At 42.0% G+C, this 21,261-nt stretch overlaps 1 protein-coding gene across 2 annotated transcripts in view; it reads right to left on the bottom strand.

The window, feature by feature from the left end:
- Positions 1-21,261, bottom strand: part of corin (corin, serine peptidase) — a 55,443-nt gene that overhangs the window by 18,527 nt on the left and 15,655 nt on the right. Inside the window, exons 4-11 of one of the 2 annotated variants that reach the window (XM_034164543.1) lie at positions 14,573-14,684; positions 14,390-14,494; positions 10,568-10,785; positions 10,349-10,462; positions 10,109-10,216; positions 9,916-10,026; positions 9,201-9,323; positions 9,018-9,122 (exon numbers count right to left, since the gene is read on the bottom strand). In XM_034164543.1, coding sequence (XP_034020434.1) covers positions 9,018-9,122; positions 9,201-9,323; positions 9,916-10,026; positions 10,109-10,216; positions 10,349-10,462; positions 10,568-10,785; positions 14,390-14,494; positions 14,573-14,684 — 996 coding nt within the window. The remainder of the gene's footprint in view (positions 1-9,017; positions 9,123-9,200; positions 9,324-9,915; positions 10,027-10,108; positions 10,217-10,348; positions 10,463-10,567; positions 10,786-14,389; positions 14,495-14,572; positions 14,685-21,261) is intronic. The other variant, XM_034164545.1, reaches the window with a different exon arrangement.

Below are 21,261 nucleotides of genomic sequence, written 5' to 3'. Positions count from 1 at the left end.
CCATGAGTCAGCACTTGTCTTTGAGCATCCTGCCCCCTGCTGGAAGCTCCAGTTTACTACATGGCTTCCAGCACAGAAGCAACTGAGAGGAGTCACAAAGCTCAACTCTTTACTCAGTCGCAACACTGCGGTCAGGCCGAGGTCTTGGAAAATAAAGCAGTGCTGAGTTATGGTTTGGTGTATAAATAAAATGAATACTGATAGAATAACTCCATTAATGTCAATTCTGTCATTTGTGCAAAGTTAAGATATAACATATATCTTTTAATGTTGAATAATGCACTAATTCTGAAGTTTTGTAACAAACACAGACAGATTGCATTCTGGGTAAAATGTGCCTCCGCTAACACTGATTGGTTGATTCATTCTATGTAAACCAACATGTTCATGTGACGTGTGTCGTGTGTTGGTGTTTACAGATAAATGTGCTTTTGTATATGGGGTTAAAATAGTTTCATTAATATTTGTAAATGCACACAGGGTGATCTACAAATAATCATTGATTTGCAAATGTGTTCAGATATCCACAAATGCAAATTTCATATTTGTAACTTGTAAATTGGTCTTTGCAAATAATGTTGTATTTGCAAATATAAAACTTAATTTGTAAAAAAAAAAAAAAATTACATTTGTAAAACTGGAAATTGTATTTGTGAATTGAGTTTCAGCATTTGTGGATCACCAATTACACGCATTCATCGCTTTCCTCTGTGACGTAATTTTGAGACATTCTTTTCGCGAAATCCACACAGATCCACAAACAAATGCAGACTGATTCGCAAATACACAACTACAACCCCTGGCAAAAAATTATGGAATCACTGGCCTCGGAGGATGTTCATTCAGTTGTTTAATTTTGTAGAAAAAAAGCAGATCACAGACATGACACAAAACTAAAGTCATTTCAAATGGCAACTTTCTGGCTTTAAGAAACACTATAAGAAATCAAGAAAAAAAGATTGTTGCAGTCAGTAACGGTTACTTTTTTAGACCAAGCAGAGGAAAAAAATATGGACTCACTCAATTCTGAGGAATAAATTATGGAATCACCCTGTAAATTTTCATCCCCAAAACTAACACCTGCATCAAATCACATCTGCTCGTTAGTCTGCATCTAAAAAGGAGCGATCACACCTTGGAGAGCTGTTGCACCAAGTGGACTGACATGAATCATGGCTCCAACGCGAGAGATGTCAACTGAAACAAAAGACAGGATTATCAAACTCTTAAAAGAGGGTAAATCATCACACAGTGTTGCAAAAGATGTTGATTGTTCACAGTCAGCTGTGTCTAAACTCTGGACCAAATACAAACAACATGGGAAGGTTGTTAAAGGCAAACATACTGGTAGACCAAGGAAGACATCAAACCGTCAAGACAGAAAACTTAAAGCAATATGTCTCAAAATATGAAAATGCACAACAAAACAAATGAGGAACGAATGAGAGGAAACTGGAGTCAACATCTGTGACCGAACTGTAAGAAACCGCCTAAAGGAAATGGGATTTACATACAGAAAAGCTAAACGAAAGCCATCATTAACACCTAAACAGAAAAAAACAAGGTTACAATGGGCTAAGGAAAAGCAATCGTGGACTGTGGATGACTGGATGAAAGTCATATTCAGTGATGAATCTCAAATCTGCATTGGGCAAGATGATGATGCTGGAACTTTTGTTTGGTGCCGTTCCAATGAGATTTATAAAGATGACTGCCTGAAGAGAACGTAAATTTCCACAGTCATTGATGATATGGGGCTGCATGTCAGGTAAAGACACTGGGGAGATGGCTGTCATTACATCATCAATAAATGCACAAGTTTACGTTGATATTTTGGACACTTTTCTGATGTTTGGGGATGATGAAATCATTTTTCAAGATGATAATGCATCTTGCCATAGAGCAAAAACTGTGAAAACATTCCTTGCAAAAAGACTCATAGGGTCAATGTCATCACATAGGGTCAATGTCATGACATAGGGTCAATGTCAACCAGCAGATGTGATTTAATGCAGGTGTTAGTTTTGGGGATGAAAATTTACAGGGTGATTCCATAATTTATTCCTCAGAACTGAGTGAGTCCATATTTTTTTCCTCTGCTTGGTCTAAAAAAGTAACCGTTACTGACTGCAACAATCTTTTTTTCTTGATTTCTTATAGTGTTTCTTAAAGCCAGAAAGTTGCCATTTGAAATTACTTTAGTTTTGTGTCATGTCTGTGATCTGCTTTTTTTCTACAAAATTAAACAATAGAATGAACATCCTCCGAGGCCGGTGATTCCATAATTTTTGCCAGGGGTTGTAGATGGCAGTGTGGTTCCATTCATTGATGTGGCAAGCTGAAACTATATGCTCCCGGATGAGAGAAGACCAACATTTCAGAATAAATCATTTCACATTACCGTAATGGAGGCGTCTGATGGATGAGTATGTATGTATGTGGTGATATTGTCTGCAAGGTCAATTATTTTTCAATATTATGATGTGTTGTATAAAATGATGATGGGTGTTTTACCAGAGCCACCTAGCTAGCATCAGGCTCTGGTAAAACACCCGTCATCATGTCGGTCTTCTCTCATCCGGGAGCATATAGTTTCAGCTTGCCACATCAATGAATGGAACCACAATGCCATCTAGTGGATATCCAGTATGCGTGAGTGTGTATTTGCGAATCAGTCGGCATTTGTTTGTCGGCATTTGTTTCGTGTGAGAATTTTTTGGATCGCACAGAGTTTCAGGTTAATCGCTCGTTCTGCATCGTTTAGTATACATGCAGTAACGAGCTGCGTTTAACATCTCATGACCACCTCCTGATCGGCAATCGTATGGTCAGATGAAAATCAAACCAGTATCCCACTGCTGAAGCGCTACAAGCGTCCAACCTCTTGCACTGTGCCTGTGCAAACACCGCAGACCTGTCTTGTAATGTTTTTTGTTTTTGTTTTGTTTTTTAAACTTTGATGTCTCCCATCAAGATTTTTTGTAAATTAAGTTTGGGGAAAAAAAAGCTTCTGTTTACGTTTTGCTTCTGGAAACACGAGTCTGATGTGTGGTTTTTGAATGTACAATGTGTGTGAGAACATAAAGCGTGTGCTCTGAACTTTTACACCGTGCGGTTCTGTGGTACAGTTTGAGCTGGAACCGAGTACAGTGATTGAAAATATCAGCCCATCTTCAGTTTGAATACTACCATGAACACTACTGGCCAGTAGATGGCAGTAGAGACCTTGAAAACTTGCCAAAACAAAATTCCAGATAATCTGTGTTGCTACTTGCTACGTTTAAGATGCGTGGAATTAAATAAACGCAAACAAAATAACGTCTTGAAACCCAGAGAATATATTCACGAGAGTTTTAGGCACTAGAGTTTAATGCTGTTGTCTGTGGAGCCTGATCAGAGTGTCTCAAATGCATTTCTCCTGTCGTGAACGTACTGAGATTACCCTATCCTACCCATAATGCACCGGGACACAGCATGTCCACACTAAAAACACCTTAAAGATTAGCGCATTACTTTAAAACTAAAACATATATCTGATATTTTCACTTTAGAAAACTTCAGACGTGACGTTAATTTAAATAACTTGTCCAAAATGTTTGGTTAAAATTTGAACCATAAGTTAAAAATGTATGCCTCTGGATGACTTGTGGGATATTGGCCATGTATCAGTATGGGGTTAAAAGAAATGATGTTTTTTTTTTTTTTTGGTGACCAGTTCTCTTTTGCTTGCAGAGGATAGAGCAGTTTATTTTAGAAGCAGTTCTCCTCTGTTTGCAGAGAGTAGAACTACACATCTGTTCACCTTTGTTTACCATGTTAATGGTCTAAAAAATTATCGGACAAAAATTTAGCGGAAGATAATAGTCTGATAATGGTTTTCAAAGTTATCTGAAAAGATAATCCGATAATGAAAACTTTAACTTCGATAATTATCGGTTATCGGATTATCGGAACTGTGCCCACTACTGGTTACTTTCAGCAGGTGCTGACAACACCCCCCCACCCCCCCCACCCCCGCCACCTCAACATGAAAATGACAACCAGTTTTGCCAATACTCACTTTATAGTCACCCTTCCTTGACTTCAATGAATATAGTTGTTTTATAAAAAATAAAATAAAAACATCTTTCCTGACCTCATATTTAAATCTTGGCAGCACTGTAACAGTAAAATTTACAATTTATAATCTACATTGTTTATAAATGGAACTATTAAATTCTTTATAACATTTTTCTAACATTTAAATTCTTTCTCAACATTTTAATTGTTAAAACTATTATTATAGTAATAGTAGTATGAAAAATTGTCAAAAGTGAACCTTTAATCTAGGGGTGTGGAGGGTGAAGCCCCCCCCCCCATTCTGCCTGGATTTGCCCCGGTTTACCATCTGTGCAGGAACAATTGACGTGTATAAAAAGCTCAACCAGATTGAGAGGTAGGGAATTTGTTTTACATTTTTCAGCATTTTTGTACATCATGTCATCCTCAAAGAGACTTTAGGCGCAGTTGGGTGGGAAAAAAAAACAAGTGTTGTTAATGCGTGTACATCAGCTGTTTTTAGCGAGGATCCACACAAAGTGGCACAGAGTTTAAAAAAAAAAAAAAGGAAATATGTCTTAGTAAAAAGCTCTGTGCAGGTGTGCTGCCATCACTGCACTTTGACAGAAAACTCAGAGCTGCGCTACAGAAAACAGATGAAAAGCTTGCAGCATCAAACGCTTCTTTAACGAAACGGGCAATTCCATCGAACTGTGACCTCCGCCTCTCACAGACTGCCGTGATCAACCCACAATACAAACACAATGCACTGAGAGGCTGACATTACGCTGATGTAAAGGAGTACTGGGTGTCTAGTATCGGAGCAGTTTTATGATTACAAGTACATACAACCCCAATTCCAATGAAGTTGGGACGTTGTGTAAAATGTATATAAAAACAGAAAATGATTTGTAAATCCACTTCAACCTATATTAAAATGAATACACCACAAAGACAAGATAGTCAATGTTCAAACTGATAAACTTTGTTTTTGTGCAAATATTTGCTCATTTTGAAATGGATGCCTGCAACACGTTTCAAAAAAGCTGGGACAGTGGTATGTTTACCACTGTGTTACATCACTTTTCCTTCTAACAACACTCAATAAGTGTTTGGGAACTGAGGACACTAATTTTGAGTGTCATGATTGGGTATAAAAGGAGCATCCCCAAAAGTCTCAGCTGTTCACAAGCAAAGATGGGGCAAAGATCACCACTTTGTGAACAACTGCGTAAAAAAATAGTCCAACAAAATGGTAAATGGACTGCATTTATATAGCGCTTTTCCATGTGCATCAGATGCTCAAAGTGCTTTACAATTATGCCTCACATTCACCTCGATGTGAGGATGCTGCCATACAAGGCGCTCACTACACACCGGGAGCAACAGGGGATTAAAGGCCTTGCCCAAGGGCCCTTAGTGATTTTCCAGTCAGGTGGGGATTTGAACCCATGATCTTGTGGACTCAAGCCCAACACCTTAACCACTAGACCATCACCTCGCCCCAATAGTTTAAGAACAATGTTTCTCAACGTTCAATAGGGATTCCATCATCTACAGTCCATAATATAATCAGAAGATTCAGAGAATCTGGAGAACTTTCTACACATAAGCGGCAAGGCCGAAAACCAACACTGAATGCCCGTGACCTTCGATCCCTCAAGCGGCACTGCATTAAAAACCGACATCATTGTGTAAAGGATTTTACCACGTGGGCTCAGGAACACTTCAGAAAAACATTTTCATTTAACACAGCTGGTCACTGCATCTACAAGTGCAAGTTAAAACTCTACCATGCAAAGCAAAAGCCATACATCAACAACATCCAGAAACGCCGCCGCCTTCTCTAGGCCCAAGAGACGCAAAGCGGAAAAGTGTGCTGTGGTCTGGAAATCATGACTGTCGTGTCCTCCACACAAAATAGGAAAAAGACCATCCAGATTGTTACCAGCACAAAGTTCAAAAGCCAGCATCTGTGATGGTATGGGGGCGTGTAAGTTGCCCATGGCATAGGCAACTTACACATCTGTGATGGCACCATCAATGCTGAAAGGTACATCCAAGTTTTGGAGCAACACATGCTGCCATCCAAGCAACGTCTTTTTCAGGGACATCCCTGCTTATTTCAGCAAGACAATGCCAAGCCACATTCTGCACATGTTACAACAGCGTGGCTTTGTAGTAAAAGAGTGCGGGTACTAGACTGGCCTGCCTGCCGTCCAGACCTGTCGCTCATTGAAAATGTCTGGCACATTATGAAGCGCAAAATACAACAACGGAGACCCCAGACTGTTGAACAACTGAAGTCGTACGTCAAGCAAGAATGGGAAAGAATTCCACCTACAACACTTCAACAATTAGTGTCCTCAGTTCCAAAACGCTTACTGAGTGTTGTTAGAAGGAAAGGTGATGTAACACAGTGGTAAACATACCACTGTCCCAGCTTTTTTACCTCCACCAAGGAGGTTATGTTTTCGGTCGCGTTTGTTTGTTTGTCTGTTTGTCAGCAGGATAACTCAAAAAGTTTTGAACAGATTTTGATGAAATTTTGTGGAGTGGTTGGAAATGACAAGAGGAACAAGTGATTAAATTTTAGTGGTGATCCGGATCACGATCCGGATCCAGGAATTTTTTTAAAGGATTCTTCACCATTGTGGGATAGGGGGAATTTTGACATTCTAGTTTCTAACTCCACAAAAACAAGGCAGAAAGGCTTGAAAAACATTAGGGTGTAACATAGTCAAATGTTCTATCAAACAACGTTTGGTGATGACTGGATCCGGATTCCGGATCTGGTGATCCAGAATATGCAAAAATATAGGGAAAATAGAAAATGTGTCAGTGTGAGGTGACAAATGAAGCTAGAGATACACAACTAACACCAAATTGTAGCTGAATCTGTACTGATTCAGTAAGGTGTCATCAGATTTGATGTAGCTTCTAATGTTATGGAGCTAGATCCAGAACAAAACCGCCATTACCGAAAAATCATTTTTATACAATAACTTTTGAACTAATAAAGACATAAAAGGGATTCCAAGTTCTAGTGGTATGTTTTCATGGTCAAGGATGTCAAATATAAAGGAAAGAAAAGTGTATGTATCATAGTTTTGGTTCTAACACTGAATTGTTGAATAGATCACTGTGCCAAGGAGGGAATCTCTTTAGGGTCAGTGACCCTATGGCCTTGTTTAGAGAAGTGTTTCATAAATGTTAAAAAAATTCATATATTTGCAGTTTAGTTAATAAATTGAATTTTGTCTCTTATTTGTTTTTGTCTATAAGCACATGCAATATCAGTGCTCAGATGACAGTAGCTTCTGGGAAAGGTGCAAGTTGGAATAAATAACCCTACTGTGATGCCAAGCACTAAGGATACATGCTATCCAGTCACAGCAGATGAAACTTTTTTACTACTGAGCAAACATCATTGTTAGACTCTTTTAGGTTCAATGATTCCACGGTGTGTAGATGTTATGGCGTCAGTGACCCCATGGCCTTGGCGGAGGTTTGCACTCTCTGAGTGCTTCTAGTTGAAACATGTTGCAGGCATCCATTTCAAAATGAGCAAATTTTTGCACAAAAACAACAAAGTTTATCAGTCTGAACGTTAACTATCTTGTCTTTGTGGTGTATTCAATTGAATATAGGTTGAAGAGGATTTGCAAATCATTGTATTCTGTTTTTTATTTACATTTCACACAATATCCCAACTTCACTGGAATTGGGGTTGTACACTGCCATGATTGAGTCCATCATCTCCTCCTCCATCACCATCTGGTACGCTGCTGCTACTGCTAAGGACAGCAGCATATCATCCACTCTGCAGAGAAGGTGATCGACGGCAGTCTGCCATTCCTGCAGGACCTGTACACCTCCAGGGCCCTGAGGCAAGTAAGGAAAATAGTGACTGATCCCTCTCACCCAGGACACAAACTTTTTGTCACCCTCCCCTCTGGTAGATGGCTAAGGTCCATCAGGAATAAAACCTCAAGACACAAAAACAGCTTCATTACGTTCACAGCTTGACTTATAAATAGTGCCAGAGACCCCCATTTATCCTGCTCCCCCCCACTCCCTCAAAGTACAGATTGATCATCCCTGCACTGAAAGGTACTATACATCTGCATGCCTTTGCACAGCCCCATTGAACTGTATTTATTTGACAGTGAACATAGTTTTGCTTATTTGATTCCCTTACTTCTGACAGAAGTATTTTTTCCTCTTCTTTTTATTGTTGTTTATGCACCAATGACACCAGATCAAATTCTTTGTTATGTGAGAACTTACTTGGCAATAAATTCAATTTTGATTCTGATACTCAGCAACCTGCAGTTATATCTGCTAAACGCAGGAGGGCAACAGATGATGCCAGAAACTGCACAAAGTGACCCACCAAGGTCCCACAACTGTTGACCCTGAATAACCTCTCTAGGTTTGACATAAAGACCTCAAACACCTCTCTTTACACAGATGCATCCCAAAATATTTTCCTGCGGGTTTTCATACCCCATGGAGCAGGTAGCTCAGCGGATAAAGAACTGGCCTGCCAATATGGAGACATTGGTTCAGTTCCCTGTCACAAGACCTGTCTGTGTCCTTTGAAAAAATTCAATTTATTTTATTTATATAGCACCAAATCACAACAAAGCTGCCTCAAGGTACTTCACATGAGTAAGATAGAACCTCACAACCACCTGAACAAGCCTGTCAAACAAAACACTGTCCTAGTCCAACCTGCTGTAAATGGACACCGGCCCCCAGACTGGTGTCCCAGCTGGGGGAGACGGAGACTTTCATCACTTTCATGCTACAGAATCTGGAACTAAGCACCGGAACCACAGGTACCACAGAGGAGTTACTAAGACTAGTTCTTTACACAAAGCACCCAAAGACATTGATAAATTATTGATTTGGACTGTGTCCCACAGTCTGGATCATTTGGACTCCGGGGGTCTGATTTTGGAGTGTGACCTCACTGCAGCTGTTGTTTCGGGGGTCACAAGTCACACTGCTCGCCCCGCACACTGGCGGACAGGAAGTAAAGACACAGCCGGGCTGACCAGGAACGCAAACACCTGGATCTGGAAGACAAAGCAAATGTGAAGAACACAAAATGTAGACGGATCATCAGAAACGAGTGTGACGGACAGATGTCTCACTCTGCTCTCCGCTGCAGTGCTCTTCATCGCTTCCATCTTTACAGTCGTTCTCGCCATCGCAACGAAACGCTGACGGAATACAGTGACCGTTTGTGCACTCCAGCAGACCTTGACTCCTACATGCTGCACGCACGCACGCACGCACACACACACACACACACACACACACACACACACACACACACACACACACACACACACACACAGTTTTAATGTGTGGTTCCACCCACTTTCATAGGTCCAACAAAAATTTTTAACCTCTGCACCTGCAAAGTGGCTACAGTAGGATATTGTTTTCACTGGTATGTGCATGCATGTGCATGTGTGTGTTCACTCAAAAACTGCTGGACAGCTGTCCTTCAAACTTGATGAGGGTAGTAGTTGGACAGATATTTGGAGGTTAGTTTGGGCAAAGGCCAGAAAACGGTCAAACCAACAACCAAGAAGCCACGATGGATGATCCAACCACATACTGATTGGCACAATATTTGTGATTGATTGGTACAAATGACTTTGGGATGATGTCACACTGATAGACAGATGTTTTTAGATTAATTTGTACATTTACGTTGTGGAGCTCAATCTTCCCTCTGACAACTTTCATCTTACTTTAGTTCTGATTGTTCCAACAATGATTACGGGGCACCCATGTTTAAAATTTGTATCATTGGATTTGTAGTATTTGATGATTCTCCTGATTTCCATGATAACTCACAGCAGTTAACCTCATCACTCTTGTCCTGGCAGTCATGGTCACCATCACACAGCCAGTCTTTGGACACGCACCGACCGTTGCCACAGCGATATTCCTGATCTGGATCACACACTGACAACACACACACAGGAAAGAATGAAGCACTGTGGGAGGAGCTTCAGAAAAACTTATGCGCACGTGTCGTCATTCTCACCGCAACTCAGCTCATCGCTGAGATCTCCACAGTCATCATAACCATCACACACCAAAGGGGGCGCCAAACAGCGTCCAGTACTGCAGCGAAACTCGGACTCTGAACAAACTGACAGAGAAGCATTCAGGCGTTTTTAGCCACGCCTGCTGCCACCAGCTGACTGCAGTCATTTTTACAGAGTAGCACTGAGACGGAACGAGTCCTAATGATGACCTCAACATGTCGAGGACAATCTCTCACCACAGTGCGATTCATCGCTCCAGTCGTCACAGTCGTTGTAGCCGTTACACACCAGTTTCTGCAGAACACAAATTCCGGTTGCACACAAGAAGTGGTCCTGCCCGCCACACACAGCTGAAGACCAATCACAGACAGGAGTGAGTAATGTCATCATGCCATCCCATCAGTAAAGTTTGTGTGCACTCATGGGTGCGTGTGCATGTGTGTGTGGTCACTCACAGGGTTTTCCTTTGATTTGTCTCGGGGTGTAGCATGCCACAGGAGCGAGGCTTGTTGTTGGTGTGGGTGACCATGATGGCTGGGCTGACGTCGGAGGGGGATTGCTGAACTGTGAGCAGCGCAGGAAGTCAGGCCAGGAGGCACTGAACATCTGGAGGACGGGCTCACAGCCTTGCCTTGCCGCCTCACAGAATGAGGCGCAAGGCAGGACGATGCGCCTGCACACAAATGTTATTATGGCATGGTGGATTAGTGGTTAGCACTGGTGCCTCACAGCAACAAGGTCATGGGATTGCTTCCCGGCCTTTCTGTGTGGAGTTGGCATGTTCTCCCCGCTGTCTGTGTGGGTTTCCTTCCACAATTAAAAACATGCTTATTTAAGCCTGGTTCACACAGCAAGATAATTAGGATAATTAATTTCTTCCCCTTCCAACAATCTTAAGGACGCACCGACAATCATGGGCACTCCGATTGCAAATCGAGGCTATTCAACATGTTGGATTGTCTTGGCCGATATTGTAGTGTGTGTTGTATCCTCCGACCACAAACGAGCACGCAGCCTGCTGAATGTGACATGTAACCAATCAGAAAGCGAGGTGACGGATGCAGGGAGCGGAAAATACAATCAAAACACCAGTTCTGACTTAACAGAAAGTCAGGTGGCCGCGCTGTCTCCACTCCTTTAAAGAATGCCTTTTCTTTTTCTTTTTTGTATCGTTCGTTTTTTCCTCTGTTTTAAATAGTCCACAAACTTTCTCTGTCTGTTTACTCTGAAGTCACGTTTAATCTCGAGAGATTTTGCGAGATTTCCTGTCTGACCTGGGAATGTTCATGTGTGAAATTTGTTCGTGTGTGGTGTGTTGACTTCACCGTGTGGCTGAACACTACACACTGTAGGACCAAACTTGTTAGAGCTATGATTTTTATTTTTTATGTTCATGTGTGTGGTCTCTCAGGTTTTGGAAACCTACAGATAATTTTAAAATCCTGCCATGTGAACCAGGCATTAGGGTCTGCGAATTACTCTGCCCCTGACCAAGGCAGCGTCTCCATATCTGGAGTTGGTCCCTGGGTGCTGGTCTGTGGCTGCACACTGCCCCTAGTGGTTGGATTGTGTCTAACTGTAATTACGATGGTTAAATCCAGAAGACATGTTTCATGGTGTGTGTACAATGTACAATGACAATAAGGACTCTTCTTTTTCTTGATTAATGCAACAGTCAGTAACCTAAACCAGAATCAGGTTCCAACTCCAACACAGACATAGTGACTGCTATCTATGGGGCTGTTATGTGGTGTGAAGGGTTTGAGGGATCAGGACGGTCCTGCTGCCTGCACATTATGACCTTTAGGAGACTGATGGTGTGACTGAAAACTCCAGCTGCTGTAAAATACTTCAAAATGCTCCAAACTGATGAAGATAATGTATGTGTGTAACTCAGATTCATGCAGAAGAGTCACGGTGGTTAAAAAACAAAAACAAAATCCATACCAGCTGAAAAAAAATGATAAAGTGGGGTTTCTGAAAGGAATCTCTGAGCAGGTGACCCACCATCAGTGGTCTAGAACAGTGATTCTCAACCGGGGTGCCGCGGCACCTTAAGGTGCCGTGATCGATCATCAGGGGTGCTGTGGGCAATTATCAAATATCACCATTATCGGGTGTATGTGCTGTAATAGTGTGGCAGATGATGTAATGCTCTTTTATTCCAGTAGATGGCAGCAAAGCGCTGTACTATAGTATAATAGACATACTTGCGCACATAGCGTTGTGCGTCTCCATGGTTACGGGTTGCTGACTACAGCGTGAATCTCAGCTGCTCACGGAGCATGGCTCCTCTGGGGAAGGAGAAACCACGTTGGCTGTGGAGGTGTGCGGGGAAGGCGGCCTGACCTCCGTTGATGTCACCGTGGTCAGACTTGGGCCTTCTCTCTCACAACTGGGTTCGCTGAAGAGCCTCTGCGCTCCGTGAATATTAGAGTGGCAGATTATTGTGAATAAAAGTGTTGACACGTTTAAAAAAAACACTTGAGATTAGGGCTGTCACAATTATTACAATATTCGTCAATCGCAATTATTTTTCATATTCGCGATTACCGTGAATTATTTATTTTATCCACAAAGCATAAAACGACTCAGAATCTGACGTCTTTGTGCTGCAGCCTCCGTATGGATAAGATGGCCGATTAAAACAGTGGCCGTCTTCTTCAAAAGCCGTCTAAAATGCGGAGCTGTCGGTGTGTGTGTGGGTGTGTGTGGGTGTGTGTGCGCGCGCGGAGTCAACAGACTGCAGATTGCGAGGGAGGGGGTGCGTGAGGGAGATTCCTGAATGCAGGAGCGACACGTTACAGTCTGAGAACCATCAGTGCGCAGCGAGTACGGAGCAGAGAGAGGATTTTAACCCAAGTGAACAAGTTAAAAAAAAAAAACAAAAAAAACATGAAGGTGCTTTTACTTCTCTCTGAACTTTCTCTAAAGGTGTGATTCTGCCGTTACCGTCCTGTTCACACCATGTGCGCGTCGTATGCTGAATTTGTGAGATCATGAGATGAAATAAACGGTCAAATATCTTTAAAAACATATTTAAAAAATGAGAATATATGAATGAACTGAGCCACAAAAAAAAAAAAACCCTGACATGGAGAAGCTGTGGTGATGTTCAGATGCACAGATCACAAAAACCAGGTGAGAACTCTGAACTTTAACAGCTGTTACTTTCCAAAGGTATTTATTTGTTCAATATGAGCTTAATGCAGTGTTTAAGCACAAAATGTGACTGATGAGGAGAAACAATTTCAGAAATGCAACAGAAACAACCACAATTCAGAAAAAGTTGGGACTGTATGTAAAATGAAGATAAAAATAAAAATGTTGCACTATTCCCAGTTTCTCTACTCACAGAAGCCAAACGTTCTTCCAGAGTTGTTTAATTATACTACAATAGTAGAATATAAAGAAGGGGAAAAAAAAGAAAAAAAAGACAATATATTCGTCAATCAGAATTATTTGTCTGACAATTAATCGTCTCCAGAAATTCCTAATCGTGACAGCCCTACTTGAGATCAGAGCGCAAAATGTTTGAGGATTTTCGAAATGCGGTGTTTTCTGTATCGATTTTCTATTGCGATAATTGGGTTTTGCGCAAAACCAGAGGTAATAGAATTATAATATTATTTTGGTTGGTGGTGTGCCGCAGGATTTGTAAATATAAAAAGGGTGCCGCGGCTCAAAAAAGGTTGAAAATCACTGGTCTAGAAGTCCTTGACCTGTTCACAGAAGAATCTGTGTATTCCGTTATTTTGAGCTGATAATGCTGATTCCACATCTCTGATGCATGATCCACCAGTCAGCTGGTGAAACAGTTGAGACCATCTGATACTGCAGAATCCTGCAGTATCGGGCTAAACTCCTCCGGCCAAGTGGAGACACTGTTCCCCTCACCATTCACCCTGGGAGACAGACATCATCCAGGAATCTGACTCCAAATTTGTAAAGGTAAGCAGAGGGAACTTTTTGAGGACTCTGTTTTAATAAGGTTTAATGACACTGATACTGATCAGTCAAAAAATGCCTTGATCTGGCAGATGGCGATTGGCTCCAACCAGATCGGGGCATCCCAACTACAGACGTTCACTTATGTCCGCAGTGACGTTGGTGTCTCTGGGTCCTTGGCCTTTGCTTGCTCATGGGCCGGGTGAGGTCTTGTCATTGCTCATGTGTAGCGCCTTTACTTGAGTTATGATTTGGCACTGTATAAATACATTAAATCAAACCTATCCAAAATCATTATTTGTTCTGAGTGGGTCGTTGGTGCATGTTACCTAGCATGTGTGCCATCGCCGGCCACACACTCTGGCAGTGCCAGCGAGCAGCCAAACAGCATGATGTGTCTGTAGCACGACAGTCTGCTGAGGTAGCTGAAGAACCTGAAACAGATTTACCAGGGTCAGACGTTACCCACATCAGGTGGAGAATTTCAAGGTCAAACTGTCAGGTTTTGTTACCTGAGCAACATGTCGGTCTCAGAGCTCTTCACCACGGCAACAGACGAAGACAGCCATGTTTGGTTGTAAGGCAACATGTGACATTGTGGCTCCACGATCATGTGACAGCTACCTAGAGGAGGCGGGATCAAATCTAACTGTAGAAATGGAGACTAAGCCTGAAAAAGTTGCACAACAGTCTTAATAAATGGACTGCGTTTATACAACCCCTGGCAAAAATGATGGAATCACCGGCCTCGGAGGATGTTCATTCAGTTGTTTAATTTTGTAGAAAAAAAGCAGATCACAGACATGACACAAAACTAAAGTCATTTCAAATGGCAACTTTCTGGCTTTAAGAAACACTATAAGAAATCAGGAAAAATAATTGTGGCAGTCAGTAACGGTTACTTTTTTAGACCAAGCAGATGGAAAAAATATGGAATCACTCAATTCTGAGGAAAAAATTATGGAATCGTGAAAAGCAAAAGAACGCTCCAACACATCACTAGTATTTTGTTGCACCACCTCTGGCTTTTCTAACAGCTTGCAGTCTCTGAGGCATGGACTTAATGAGTGACAAACAGTACTCTTCATCAATCTGGCTCCAACTTTCTCTGATTGCTGTTGCCAGATCAGCTTTGCAGGTTGGAGTCTTGTCATGGACCATTTTCTTCAACTTCCACCAAAGATTTTCAATTGGATTAAGATCCGTAGTATTTGCAGGCCATGACATTGACCCTATGTGTCTTTTTGCAAGGAATGTTTTCACAGTTTTTGCTCTATGGCAAGATGCATTATCATCTTGAAAAATGATTTCATCATCCCCAAACATCCTTTCAATTGATGGGATAAGAAAAGAGTCCAAAATATGAACGTAAACTTGTGCATTTATTGATGATGTAATGACAGCCATCTCCCCAGTGCCTTTACCTGACATGCAGCCCCATATCATCAATGACTGTGGAAATTTACATGATCTCTTCAGGCAGTCATCTTTATGAATCTCATTGGAACGGCACCAAACAAAAGTTCCAGCATCATCACCTTGCCCAATGCAGATTCCAGATTCATCACTGAATATGACTTTCATCCAGTCATCCACAGTCCACGATTGCTTTTCCTTAGCCCATTGTAACTTTGTTTTTTTCTGTCTAGGTGTTAATGATGGCTTTCATTTAGCTTTTCTTCTTCTTTGTCTTTCGGCTGTTCTCGTTAGGGGTCGCCACAGTAGATCAATCGTTTCCATCTCACCCTGTCCTCTGTATCTTCCTCTGTCACACCAACCACCTGCATGTCCTCTCTCAGCACATCCATGAACCTCCTCTTTGGTCTCCCTCTTCTCCTCCTGCCTGGTGGCTCCATCCTCAGCATCCTTCTCCCTATATACCCTGGGTCCCTCCTCTGCACATGTCCAAACCATCTCAATCTCGCCTCTCTGACTTTGTCTCCAAACCGTCCCACCTGAGCTGTCCCTCTGATATGTTCATTCCTAATCTTGTCCATTCTTGTCACTCCCAAAGAGAATCTCAACATCTTCAGCTCTGCCACCTCCAGCTCTGCCTCCTGTCTTTTGTTAGTGCCACTGTCTCTAAACCATACAACATAGCTGGTCTCACTACTGTTTTGTAAACTTTCCCCTTCACTCTTGCTGATATTCTTCGGTCACAAATCACTCCTGCCACCTTTCTCCACCCACTCCACCCTGCCTGCACTCTCTTCTTCACCTCTTTACTACACTCTCCATTACTTTGAACAGTTGACCCCAAATATTTAAACTCATCTACTTTCACCACTTCTACTCCTTGTAACTGCACTATTCCACTGGGCTCCCTCTCATTCACACACATGTACTCAGTCTTGCTTCTACTGACTTTCATTCCCCTTCTCTCCAAAGCACATCTCCACTTCTCCAGACTAGACTCAACTTGCTCTCTACTCTCACTACAGATCACAATGTCATCTGCAAACATCATAGTCCATGGGGACTCCTGTCTGATCTCATCTGTCAACCTGTCCATCACCACTGCAAACAAGAAAGGACTCAGAGCTGATCCTTGGTGTAATCCCACCTCCACCTTGAATGAGTCTGTAATTCCGACTGCGCATCTCACCGCTGTCACACTATTCTTGTACATGTCCTGTACTACCCTAACATACTTCTCTGCCACTCCAGACTTCCTCATACAATGCCACAACTCTTCTCTTGGCACCCTATCATAAGCTTTTTCTAAGTCCACAAACACACAATGTAACTCTTTCTGTCCTTCTCTGTACTTTTCCAACAGTATTCTCAGAGCAAACATTGCATCTGTAGTGCTCTTTCTCGGCATGAAACCATATTGCTGCTCACAGATCTTCACCTGTTTTCTAAGCCTAGCTTCTACTACTCTTTCCCATAACTTCATGCTGTGGCTGATCAGCTTTATGCCTCTGTAGTTACTGCAGCTCTGCACATCACCCTTGTTCTTGAAAATAGGAACCAGCACACTTCGTCTCCACTCCTCAGGCATCTTCTCACTTTCCAAGATTTTATTAAACAATCTGGTTAGAAACTCTACTGCCATCTCTCCTAGACATTTCCATGCCTCCATTGGAATGTCATCTGGACCAACTGCCTTTCCACTCTTCATCCTCTTCATAGCAGCCCTCACTTCTTCCTTGCTAATCTCTTTTACTTCCTGATTTACTCTCACCACATCATCCAGCCTTTTCTCTTGCTCATTTTCTTTATTCATCAACTCTTCGAAATATTCCCTCCACCTTCTCAGCACACACTCCTCACTTGTCAGCACATTACCATGTGCATCTTTTACCACCCTAACCTGCTGCACATCCTTTCCAGCTCTGTCCCTTTGTCTGGCCAATCGGTACAAGTCCTTTTCTCCTTCCTTACTATTCAACGTCTTGTACAGCTCGCAATATGCCTTTTCCTTTGCTTTTGCCACTTCTTTTCTCGCCTTACGCCGCATCTCCTTTTACTCCTGTCTACTTTCTTCATCTCTCTGACTATCCCAAAACTTTTTCGTCAACCTCTTTCTCCTTATGCTTTCCTGTACCTCTTCATTCCACCATCAAGTCTCCTTGTCTTCCTTCCACTGTCCAGATGTCATACCCAGTACTGCCCTAGCTGTCTCCCTCACCACATCTGCAGTACTCTTTCAATTGTCTAAAATTGCTTCCCCTCCAACTAGTGCTTCTCTCACCTGCTCGCTAAATTTCACACAACAGTCTTCCTCCTTCAGCTTCCACTATCTGATCCTTTGTTGAGCTCTCACTCTCTTCTTCTTCTTTACCTATAAAGTCATCCTACAAACAACCATCCTATGCTGTCTAGTGACACTCTCTCCTGCTACCACCTTACAGTCTGTGATTTCTTTTAGCTTGCATCTCCTATAAAGAATGTAGTCCACCTGTGTGCACCTTCCTCCACTTTTATATGTTACCCTGTGCTCCTCCCCTTTCTTAAAGTAGGTATTCACCATAGCCATTTCCATCTTTTTGCAAAATCAACTACCATCTGTCCTTCCCCATTCCTATCCTTGATACCATATCTACCCATTACTTCCTCATCACCTCTGTTCCCTTCACCAACATGCCCATTGAAGTCTGCTCCTATCACCAGTCTTTCATGCTTGGGCACACTCTCCACCACCTCATCTAACACACTCCAGAAATCTTTCTCCATCTCACAACCTACCTGTGGGGCATATGCACTGATGATATTCATCATCACCCCTTCAATTTCCAACTTCACACTCATCACCCTGTCAGACACTCACTTAACCTCCAACACACTTTTAACATACTCTTCCTTTAAAATGACCCCAACACCATTTCTCTTTCTGTCCTCACCATGGTACAACAACTTGTACCCACCACCAATGCTCCTGCTCTTACTTCCCTTCCACTTGGTCTCTTGCACACACAATATGTCTACCTTTCTCCTCTCCATCATATCAGCCAGCTCTCTCCCTTTACCAGTCATACTACCAACATTCAAAGTCCCCACTCTCATTTCCACCCTTCTAGTTTTCTTCTTCTCCCGCTGTTCGTGGCAACGTTTTCCTCCTCTTCTTCGTCGTCGTCTTCGCCCAGCAGTAGCCCAGTTTCCACCGGCACCCTGTTGGGCAACAGCACCAGTGGCGGACGTTGTTAACCCGGGCCGTGACCGATCCGGTATGGGAATTCGATTCTGAGTCTGCATAGTTGGGTTGGCTTGTTTTACGCCGGATGCCCTTCCTGACGCAACCCTCCCAATTTATCTGGGCTTGGGACCGGCACTCAGAATGTACTGGCTGCACACCCCATGTGGCTGAGTATGTAAATCCCATTTCCTTTAGGTGGTTTCTTACAGTTCGGTCACAGACGTTGACTCCAGTTTTCTCCCATTTGTTCATTTGTTTTGTTGTGCATTTACGATTTTGGAGACATATTGCTTTAAGTTTTCTGTCTTGATGCTTTGATGTCTTCCTTGGTCTATCAGTATGTTTGCCTTTAACAACCTTCCCATGTTGTTTGTATTTGGTCCAGAGTTTAGACACAGCTGACTGTGAACAACCAACATCTTTTGCGACATTGCGTGATGATTTACCCTCTTTTAAGAGACTGATAATCCTCTTCTTTGTTTCAATTGACATCTCTCGTGTTGGAGTCATGATTCATGTCAGTCCACTTGGTGCAACAGCTCTCCAAGGTGTGATCACTCCTTTTTAGATGCAGACTAACGAGCAGATCTGATTTGATGCAGGCGTTAGTTTTGGGGATGAAAATTTACAGGGTGATTCCATAATTTATTCCTCAGAATTGAGTGAGTCCATATTTTTTCCCTCTGCTTGGTCTAAAAAAGTAACCGTTACTGACTGCCACAATTTTTTTTTCCCTGATTTCTTATGGTGTTTCTTAAAGCCAGGAAGCTGCTATTTGAAATGACTGTGTGTCATGTCTGTGATCTGCTTTTTTTCTACAAAATCAAACAACTGACGAACATCCTCCGAGGCCGGTGATTCCATAATTATTGCCAGGGGTTGTATAACGCTTTTCCATCTGAATCAGAAGCACTTTACAATAACATCTCACATTTGCACACCCACTCACACACAGATGTCACGGTACTGACATGCACTACACACCAGTAATTAATGACCTTACCTGAGGGCCCTTAGTGATTGTTTAGAGGTTTGAACCGAACACCCTCTGGTCTCAAGCTCACCACTTATCCACTAGACCATTGCCCCCCTAAATCTTAATCTTGTCTCTGAACTTTACCATCATGTCAGTAAAAATAAAACAGCACCTGATTACTTTCCACACAAGGCCAATTCCCTAATTATTACTATCATTATTATTACTATTAAAGTAATACTTTCCCAGGAAAAGAAGAATCCAGTACATTACAAATACAATAATGCACAAAAATCCCAAATTTAAAAAGGTAAGTTCTTTCACTTTTTCCCTTTTTTCACTCAGGGGCGCTATGCCAGATCTGAGGTGAATCTACATTTTTATTTGGTTCAAGTTTTGTGCCCTTCCTGACACAATGTCACATTACAGTAGCATAGGCAGGAGGGTAGCATGGCCTCGATTTGCCCTAATTAAATAAATACATTAATGCGGTCTCAACAAAAACCTGAGTTTTGAACTAAGGACAGAGATTGTTTCACTCTCACTTGGGAAATTCCTAAGTCATATGTGCCATCTGGAGATCTGTAGATAAGATGGAGACATCCCCCCCCCCCCATGGGCCAACACTGTGCTTCGCAGCAAAAGCAGAACTGTAACTCCAAGTTCTTCAAAGGCAGCCCTTGCCCTTTTTTCCGGTGAATTTTCGGTCACTATGAATTACATGACATTATAATGGCTTCACATCAGAATCTGAGCTTCGCCAGGCCAGGAGAGCCCAAATGTATGACTTCACGCCAAGGCCAGAACCTTCCCCCATGATAACACATGGCTATAAACTCTGAGTCTTGACAATCAGCTTTTATCTTTAGGTCTAAGCAAAGGAAAAGACCTTTTGTTTAAAAAAATTGTATCAGTATTCTTATTCATATATAAAACTTCTAATGTTGTTTGTATTAATTAATCAAACAAAATGCTTTGCATGTATTCCATTTAATTGATATGTGTTACTTGCAACTGATGTGTGTTTAAGTGTGATCTTTCTGCGTTATCAATATGTTGATGGTAAAATATTCTGTTTTGACCAAATGGAGTGTTTAAGTGATGATTAATAATGAGTATCCATTTGAGTGTCTTAGAACAATAGTATACCAAAATAGTTAATGTGTTTAAATAGTTGAATCATTTGGGTCTGCCCTGTGAACACATGAAGTTTTCTGTGAGATTACACACCCTAAATGGGCGGAGTTTGGTGACGTAAGTCCCCTTTTAAAAAGTTAGAACAGAGCTCTCTTTGGCTGCTCTCTTGCCGCTCTTGCAACTCTTCTGCTCGCTCGCTCGCTCTCTCTCTTCCTTTCTTAAACACTTAAATTACTTTTGGATCAACAAGGCCCCATGCTAAGCTAAGCTAAGCCACCACGTGGCATCCATTCATTGTTTCATTCACTCATCATTATTGTTTGATAATTTAACAAATTGATATTTTTAAGGTTCGTCAAGTCTTTTGAAGTTTAAGAGAACTTCCGAGCTGAACTTCAAAATAATAGCGAATATACAGAAAAGCGACTCTCCTTTTCTGTCGGCTATTT

The sequence above is a fragment of the Thalassophryne amazonica genome, chromosome 23 (assembly GCF_902500255.1).
Source record: "Thalassophryne amazonica chromosome 23, fThaAma1.1, whole genome shotgun sequence".
In the NCBI taxonomy this organism is placed as follows: domain Eukaryota; kingdom Metazoa; phylum Chordata; class Actinopteri; order Batrachoidiformes; family Batrachoididae; genus Thalassophryne; species Thalassophryne amazonica.
The sequence above is the reverse complement of the archived record's forward strand: the minus strand, read 5'-3'. Positions and strand labels throughout refer to the sequence as shown.